The sequence below is a fragment of the Melanostigma gelatinosum genome, assembly GCF_949748355.1.
Source record: "Melanostigma gelatinosum genome assembly, chromosome: 15".
Taxonomy (NCBI): Eukaryota; Metazoa; Chordata; class Actinopteri; order Perciformes; family Zoarcidae; genus Melanostigma; species Melanostigma gelatinosum.
In genome coordinates, this window is record NC_136648.1 from 19,828,509 (window position 1) to 19,837,572 (window position 9,064).

Genomic DNA, 9,064 nt, shown 5'->3' on the forward strand with positions numbered 1-9,064 from the left:
ACTGAAAAGCACAATCGTGTTATTTACATTTCTTTTTTTTCAGGACAAACTGGGTTATCAGAATATGTATAAATAGTTATATTACCATGAATGCAAAAGAAAAAACAAAAGGAAATGCATTCTCAAATACTTAAACACACATAACACAGTTCTTCTAAGCCTTGATGATCAGGGGAAACAAACACAGATCCAAAATAAAATGTGTAAAACATATACTCCACATGATCTGAGCTCATCTGCTCCTTGTTTATTATTCTCACACATTCTCCTCATTATTTCGGTAGCTGCCTAGAAAGCACATAATCTACATCCTATGATGGACTGAATGTGAGCGCACATGCTCAGTCAGCTAGCTACACACTCCTGATTTCTCATTCAAGCCAATGCATCATGGGATACATGTTGCACTCAGTAGGCTTCGGATAACGACAACAACAACAACAAGAACGCGATGAATGGGTAACTTGACAGAAGTGTGATGGCCCCTCCGGTTGGTTCCTCTGCTGTGTCTGCTTTCTCTCTCCGGGGCTGCGGAGCTGATTGCGGAGTAATCAGTGTCATTGGACACACCTGGGCAAACACCTGGGCCCGGTGTAGCGCGTGCAGAAGCGCTTTGGTTGGCAGATCTCCTCTCAGCTCAGACCGGTGTTGTCATAAATGAGTCACAGTTAAAACAATTATGTTAAACAAAGTCATTATATGGTGTCTAAAATAGACACGAAAAGTCATAGTATAGAATGTCGGAAAACATTATAGTGTAGGATTTCAAAAAAGTACATGACATCAAAAAAAAGTAAGTGAGAGTCCTGTTAAGTATGTCAAAAAAAGCGTAAAAAAACGTCAGAGTATATTATGTGTTAAAATAATTTTTAAAAACGGCTATAGTATGTTAAATCAGAGTATGTTGAAAATAGTCATAAAGTCAGTATACGGTAGTTCATTTTTTAAAGTTCCTATAGGATTTTTCTTAGTCATGCAGTACTAGTACTTTTTTCAAGTACTATACAACAACTTTTTTAGACTTGTGACCTTTTTATGACATTTAATGAGTATACTATGACATTTTTGTGACTTTTTGCCACACTGCACTGCTTTCAAATGACATTTATCCACATATGACATCCTTTATTTTGACTTTTTAATGACTTTTTGGGACATACTATAACATGACAATTGTCTTCCTTTTTTGACATACTAAGCTAAGAATGTATAGCTTCAGTTGTTAATTCTGGAAAATCTATTTTACTAGACTGACATTTTTTACAATCAATAACATGACATTTTTATTTCTGTTTTGACATCATATACTACGAATGTATAGCTTTTTCAATCCAATTCAATTTTTTAATGTACTAAATTATGACCTTTTATTACCTTTTTAAAGATATCTTATGTAACAATAAGAATTTTTTTACATACTGACTGAGTTTTTTAAAGTTCCTATACTATGACTCTTTTTTCTCTTGCTTTAAATCATTGTTATTGTGTAACAAAACAGTAATATGCTACATCTGATTCTGTGTTATAAGTGAACTCTGGCCTTAAGCACACAAAGAAGAATTAACATCAGACTCAAAGCCTGTTCAAGAAAATGTATAACTTTATATAAAATACAAAACATACATTTTACTTCCAACTTTGATCTTGATTTAACTGGACAATGAAAACAGCCAGATAAACAAATATGTTTTAATATTCTCCAAAACTGCAACAGAATGCTCAGGATGTGATTCACTGCATGACCCATCTTCCTTGTCAGAGTTGACGCAGGTGAAGCCAAAGATGAAAACAGACAAAGAAAGAACAGCATCTTACTGTACAATGTGCATTTCTTAGAAGATTGTCATTCTGCAGAGGTCAAAACTAAAACCTTCATGCTGAGTTCCAGTTGCTGATTTGATTGTGTTCACCGTTAAGATGTTCGATGGCAGAAAGATCAACTGCTGCGCGCTGACATTTTTCCTTGAACAATTATTTCATAACTGCCTCTCTCGCTGAAATCTGTTTTGCCAAATCACAGCCTTCGGTTCTCACAGAGACGCTACTCGTGCTAATGAAGAGCTCCGCTGTGACTGAAGCTGTTCACGGCCATTAAGAGCTTGTAAAGGTTCTCCAGTTGGATGAGTATGTGCTGGAGAGACAGAACGGGGAGTTTGATTGGATGACAACAAACCGCTAAAAATTTTTTTTTTATAAATAGCTTTCATCTGAAAGTCAACGCTGTTTTTGAACATTTTGAATAGATCCAACAATAAAACAAATCCCTACAACTGAAATGTGTTTGTGATGTAAAACTCAACAATAGAAACACAATCCAATCCCGGCCAGATCAAAGTATTTATTATATGATGAACAGTTCTCCACTGGGGAATGTGTGTGTCAAACATTAAACAGTGTTGTTTAGTTCTCTTCCTAAAAAAAGTCTCTGGGAATGAATTATTCAACTTCTAAACGTTTTTAATAAAATAATGCATGTACATTTTCCCCAATCACCATCATCGCTTGTCTCGCCCGCTCGCTCACACAGCAGCAGCGTTACATTTGCTTGTTCATCCGTTTAGAGTGCTGGTGCACGGCTTCCACGAAGGCGCCCACGTTCTCCGGGTCCATGTCCGGGTAGAGGCCGTGGCCCAGGTTGGCGATGTAGCCCCTCGTGCCGAAACCCTCCAGCATCTTCTTCACGATGTCTGAAATGCGCTCCTGAGGAAGAGGAAGACCCGTCACATAAGTCGGGGCTCAGCTACGGCTTCAGAATATTCACCATAAGTCTGAGTCAAACTGGGTCAGAGGAGATCGAACATTACGCCTCTTAAACTAACCCATTTAATCCCAATATTCCTGAGAATGAAATGAAGGAATCGTGATTTCCAAAAGAACAGAATGCGTTGTTCCTGCTGAAGCTCAACTGTACGTTTAAGACACACGGTACACACCGAGGGGGAATATCCAGAAAGTGCAGGGAAACAAACCAGTGTGACGTTATACAACGGAGCGGAACAGGCAGCTGTGTATTGCAATATTAGGGGCGATGAATGGCTGACATTCAACAGGCTTAAAGGAGCAGTTCACCACAAGTTCATCCAATTAAGAGTTCAGTGAATCGCACTTCAGTACTCACAGAAAACAAGTCAGAACTATTTAGAATAAGTACATTTTAAAACGTAATACAGTCTATTGGATCTAATGTATTTCTTTAACTCTGTAACTAATTATTAAAATGATATTTAATGTTCTGCTTGTTCAGTTTCTCCTCCTTCACAGAGAGTGTTGTGTTACTGGGGGATGGGTGAGAGGGCACCTGGAGAGGTTTTGTCTTTTTCAAAGTTAAGTCCATCGAGAAGGTTTAAAAAGTAAAGAACAAAGAAATAAACATGGGAAATAACGTTCCGTCCATGTGGGAGAATAAAGCAGAGTGGGAGTGGAGTTTACCTTTGGAGCGTAGAGAGCACAAGGATCCATGTTTCCCTGCAGGCTGACCTTCCCTCCCGTGAGTTCCCTGAATACACACAGCACACACACGGTAATCCTTTAACCAACAGGTTAAGTATTTGATGTGCGGAGCAGGAAGCACAGACGTCTGTTGACTTAAATCCTGCACACAGTGTCAAACCAGGGAGGAGGGAGAGGTCACCGATGGTTAACTTGCTCCTCGGGGAACGGGACAGTATTCCTGCAGTCTGACCGGGACAGAGGCTTCTGAGGCTGTAGCTGGATCTGCCTTTGACCGAGGAGGTCCGAGTATTGATCCTTTGCTATTCCTGCTCTCATTCCAGAGACGTCCCTTCAAACACTTTAAATCTTACAAACTGCCACCGGAGGAGCCGGCTCCGGGTGAAATTCAGATTTCAAATTAAAAGCCGATGGGCTGATGTGTGATGTGGCATATTTAATAAATATTCAAACACTGTCGTTAGAAGGTGCAGTCTGAATTTAGATTGCTAGGTGATGTCATTTAGTGGTTTCTTTGTGTCCTAACAGCATGGGACAGTTATAGGGAAATAGAAGTATGTTACCGTGCTGATCGTGGGTCAATGGTCCAGTCCAGCCCGACCACCTCATAATGAGACTGAGACAGAGCCTCTAGACCATAGTGAGCATCCTTTGCAAACACAATCTGGAAAAGTAAAAAAAATAAATAATGAATTGTTGATTTTCAAAGCAGAACTCATCATTTCTGGTGAAATGATGCCCTCTGCTGGTCATACAGCAGATGAGTGTATTTATAAAGGGACCAGATGAATCCTTAATGATCCCTCGTGGGAACCGGTGGTGGAGAAGCAACAGAGTGATGATAACAAGAGAACAAAGCAGAAAAATACATTCATAAACAAATAAATGAACAGAGTTGTCACAGTTGACTCGTGTAGATGATGTGCATCATTAGCCACTGACATTGTCAAGAAGAACACATGTTGCAGGAATCTGAATGTGTGTGTGTTGTGGATTTGGGCACATTCACACGTCTGTGTGTCTCACCATGGGAACGTCCTTTCCTGCCTCCTTCAGTTTATCTTTGACGCTGCGAGCGATGTCTCGAAGGTAAGGCAGAGAGAACTCTGTGAACTCCACCGGCCCCAGAATGCCGGCGTGAGACTCGAACACCTGCAGGGCCTGGGGACACCACACACACACACACACACACACACACACACACACACACACACACACACACACACACACACACACACACACACACACACACACACACACACACACACACACACACACACACACACACACACACACACACACACACACACACACACACACACACACACACACACACACACACACACACACACACACACACACACCACACAGTGGAAGATGAAGCACAGTTTTTTTTAAAACCTGCAAGTATTTTTTAACGCTGGAGGCAGCTTTGGATGAACCTAAATGAAGCCAGTCGAGTATTTCTCAAAGCGAGATGTGATCAAAATACCTGTTGCAGCATCTCTTTTTATGAGTAGAAACATTTAAAACAAAAAGACCTAAAAACAAAGATGAACCTACAGTACTGTCATTCCCTATGCCACTGCTCATAACACTCAAAGATCAGTATTACCACTTATTGTATTCACTGCGTGGTCGTCACAGGCTTACAAGTAATCCCAGAAACACTACAGAACACTAAATAGCATTCCCTCTTCTCTCACACTGCTCTGCCGGAAAGGTCAGAGGTCACACCAGCAGAGTGGAGGCTGGACACCTCTAGAGGAGGATGCTCAGCTCTACACAGAGCAGGAAACGCACCCGCAGGCTCTTTCTTTAAACTAAAAGGCAGTTTATGTCCAATCATCTGTTGCCGTCTTAAAGTTGTCCCGGCAGTATAAATGAGGTGGGAAGGTGAGGTAAGGCAGGGGGTTGTAACCTGAGCTCCAGCTGCCACCTGTCCCAGCAGATACTCCACGATCACGTCCGTCAGCATCCTCAGCAGCATGTGGCTGGCCTCGGGGTGCCTGTACAGCCACCGCTTGGCTTTAGAGAAGGTCCTGGAGCCTCCGCCTTCTATCATGTAGGACATCAGCGTCCACTGGGGGGGGGGGGGGGGGGGGGGAGAGTAGGAGATCACAGTACAATTCATTGTTTCTCCTCAAACAATAAAATGACACCTATGATTGCTTCTTCTCTGCATCTTTAAAACGTGTCTGTGTCGTCTCTCACCGGAGCTCCAGTGAATCCTATGAGCGGCACTTTGCCCTCTATCTTGTGTCTGGTCAGCGTGATGGCTTTGAAGACGTAGCCCAGCTCTTTGTCCACGTCCACTTTGGCCCGCAGGCGCTGCAGGTCCTCCGGCTCCTTCAGGGGGTCCGGGAACGTGGGGCCTTTACCCACCACCATCTGGACATCCATACCCATGGCCTGCAGGGAGGGAGGGAAGGAGGGAGGGAGGGAGGGAAGGTGAATTGACAAATAAAGACACGCAGGTCTTTGAGAGATGGCTGCAATGTGATAGAGAGAACTAACAAAACCTGTCATATATTACTAATACTTTCTGAGTGACATACAGGCTGTTTATATGGCTGTAGAACTTAGAAGATGCATTAAGACCACATGACACTGGCTGATACAGTAGCTATCGCGAACATGTCAGCTAACACTTAAGTGGAACAGCGGAAGCAACTTTCTGTCTGCATGATGACAGCACGTCCAGCGGGGTGGACTCTGTGGGCCGTAAAACTGAAAGCTGATCCCCGTGTTTACCTGTGGGATAACCAGGATGTCCGAGAAGATGATGGCGGCATCGAAGGGGAAACGTCTCAGAGGCTGGAAAGTTGAAAAGGAGGAAGACATATTAAAAACAGGAATGGGATAACATAAGTCATTTATTGCCTTGTAGTGGTGGCCTTCAATTAGTTTTATCACATGTGAATCAAACATTTTAATGTTTAAAACTAAGCATCATGAATGCTTGTTTGCACATTGCAGCTTATTCTTCTAAGCTGGTATCAAGGAGCACAGATACATTGTGGCAAATGGCTTCAGAATTAGTTAACTGGGATGAAAATGTGATCTTTTAGACAAAAATAGAGCATGAAGTATGAAGACAGGAGGATATATTGTAGTTTTATTCCACTGATCGCGCTCTCTCTCTATATATATATATAACAGATAATTTGAGTGCTTCTGATCGTTCAAAATGTTGTTTTTTGAGCATTTGAAATTAGTCTAATTCCAGTTTCAATGTGTATTTGCATCTAGGAGATAAACTAAACTCTCGTTATTCTTGCACTTCTGTCTCGGAGGTGAAATCATTCAAAAAAAGAACGTTGATACAAAGTGTGACGAGCATTGTTAGGACCTGCAGAGTGAGCTCACAGCAGGCCTCTGGTGACCGACACGTCTCAAAGAAGTCCTTCCCAGCTCTGGACTCACGGAACTCTGCAAATTAGATTCAACGAAAGACGAACGTCTTAATGTCCAGTTGTACTGTTATTTGAAGTTGAAAGGAAAAAACGACGGAGATGCAAAAGGAAGTCTTTGACTTTTGGTAAAGGAGAGAAAGGAGAGGCGCACGGATCACAGTACCTGGTAGGTATCGCCCGGCCTGCCTCATGCACCACACAGGGACATGCTCGGTGTCTTCTCCTCGGGCTGCTCGCAGGAACGCGTCGTTCTGGAGCTGGGGGAAGTCCTTGGGGCTGGTTGGGGAAAACACAAACTAGGATGAGCATCAGATCTCCTCTGTGAGTTTAATGCTGCATCAACCATAAGGAGGCGCACAGTGGAAGAGAACAACATCAACACGTTGCTCCTGTTGACTCCCGTTTGTTGCACTAGTCACACCAAGTTCACGAAGCTTAACTGTAGAACAAACTGATGCAAAATATGACGATCAAAGATTTGGTTTAGAAAAACAGTAATTGCCCTTCATGAGAACGGGGTGTGGCCCCCAGTGTCCTAATCACCATAGCGTGTGTTATCTAACACACAGGCAGACCCCTCCCTCTCCACGGCTTCATACAGGCCTCCAGCTTCAGAGCGGTCACTGGCAGAGATACGAGGGACGACACTCCTCTGCGCTCTTATCATCTTCCAACAGTGGGGAAACGGTTGAATGAATGGCTGCTTTAGATGTAGTCAGTGATGCTCCATAACCTGACACATGTCATATGGAACTGTCATATGGATCACTTAAAAAACTGCTTCTCCAGTAACGTAAAACACAGACCACTGAAGCCTCCAGAATAAATAACAAATAATGTTAACTGTACTGTAACACGTGCAGAACTGCTGCTAGACTCTTCAAATGAAATAGAAATAATGAACAACTCAGGAAAAGTTGTGTTTTACTATTTATTCTGTTTTCATCCAGCACCAATCAATTAACGATGTTAAAAATAAGGGTTATTGCCACGCTGTGTTCTCACTGAAGGGCACTATAGAAGTTAAACTAGTTCAAACTAATATTTTAATAACTAATGGAACTACTCTCTGATGGATTATCTAGATGCCGAATTCATCAGAACATCCAAATATTGGTTGACGTTAATAATTGATGTAGCATAAGGCTTGAATGTGGAGATGTGAGCGCGGGAATATTAAAGCGCTGTTTTTCTCCGGAACGTTAACGTGTGGCAGCATCAGTGCGCGGGGTTATAAACGGTGAATACGATGCTGCGTGTTGTGTGGAGAAATGTTTTCATAAGAATGACACAGGCACGTTTCATAACGTCACTCAGCTAGCATGTAAACACGTTAGCGTTACCGCGAATGTAACACTGTTGGTTTTCGGATAACAACAGAGGTACTCACAGCATTACACCGTCCTTGCTCATGTCGGCGGCTCTGAGGAGGGGCGCGGCTTTCTCACACGCTCCTCTGTCTCTCCCTGGAGATGTCAGCTGCGACCTGCGTCTCCTCAACTGTCATTTAAACCTGCTTGCACAACTCCTTCTGCTACTACACCCCTTCGCTACAGGGCGCGGCCATCTTGGAAGATCACGTGACCAGACCAGGAAACGAGCCGTGGATTCAAAATAAAATACTTTCATATTCAATACCTTTATCTTTAAAAAAAGAGGAAATGTATTTCAGTGTTTGTTTTTCCATTGTTTGTTTCTCGTAAAATATAAAAGAATGATAAAATAATACTTACAAAATCAGTTGTATTGTTCTTTACAACATCATATTGTTACAAATCAGATTTATTAAATTGAATAACCTCTAAAAAAACCTGAAAATATATTAATAAAATAACACAATTTGATATATGAAAATACCTGGATCAATTGCTGCCAACATTGTATAAACATTCATAATTATACATAATTATACATTTGAATGATTTTACACTTCTTTAGTCTTAGCAATATGAAAGAACTTGATACATATATTAAAAATAAATTACACACATATTAAACATATTTGCAAATTCTCAGAAATGTGTAGGATTAGAAAGTAATTTATGAAGTAATATAAATAAAAGAATTGTATTATTATTATTATTTGTGTAACCAAAAAATAACATGAAAATCTAATTTAAATGAATGAATCTGAAAACATTTAACAGATCTTATTTTGAGAATCACTGGCTTATAATACATGTTTAAATGTTGTACAA

The 9,064-nt window shown here is 41.4% G+C and overlaps 1 protein-coding gene across 1 annotated transcript; it reads right to left on the reverse strand.

The window, feature by feature from the left end:
* Positions 1–2,324: 2,324 nt before the first annotated feature.
* Positions 2,325–8,417, reverse strand: urod (uroporphyrinogen decarboxylase). The gene is made up of 10 exons (XM_079284605.1): positions 8,257–8,417; positions 7,030–7,142; positions 6,803–6,882; positions 6,205–6,267; positions 5,665–5,862; positions 5,372–5,533; positions 4,477–4,611; positions 4,014–4,114; positions 3,430–3,496; positions 2,325–2,700 (listed from the first exon to the last, which is right to left on the reverse strand). Exons 1-10 carry the CDS (start codon positions 8,277–8,279, stop codon positions 2,536–2,538), a joined length of 1,107 nt encoding a protein of 368 aa, XP_079140731.1. The 5' UTR covers positions 8,280–8,417; the 3' UTR covers positions 2,325–2,535.
* Positions 8,418–9,064: the final 647 nt, after the last annotated feature.

Coding starts and splice junctions, on each gene's coding strand:
- urod (XM_079284605.1), bottom strand. CDS start 8,279: ATGAGCAAGGACGGTGTAATGCT. Junction 5,863..6,204: donor ACATCCTGGTTATCCCACAG/GTAAACACGGGG, acceptor CCCTCCCTGCAG/GCCATGGGTATGGATGTCCA. Junction 5,534..5,664: donor TAGGATTCACTGGAGCTCCG/GTGAGAGACGAC, acceptor CCCCCCCCCCAG/TGGACGCTGATGTCCTACAT.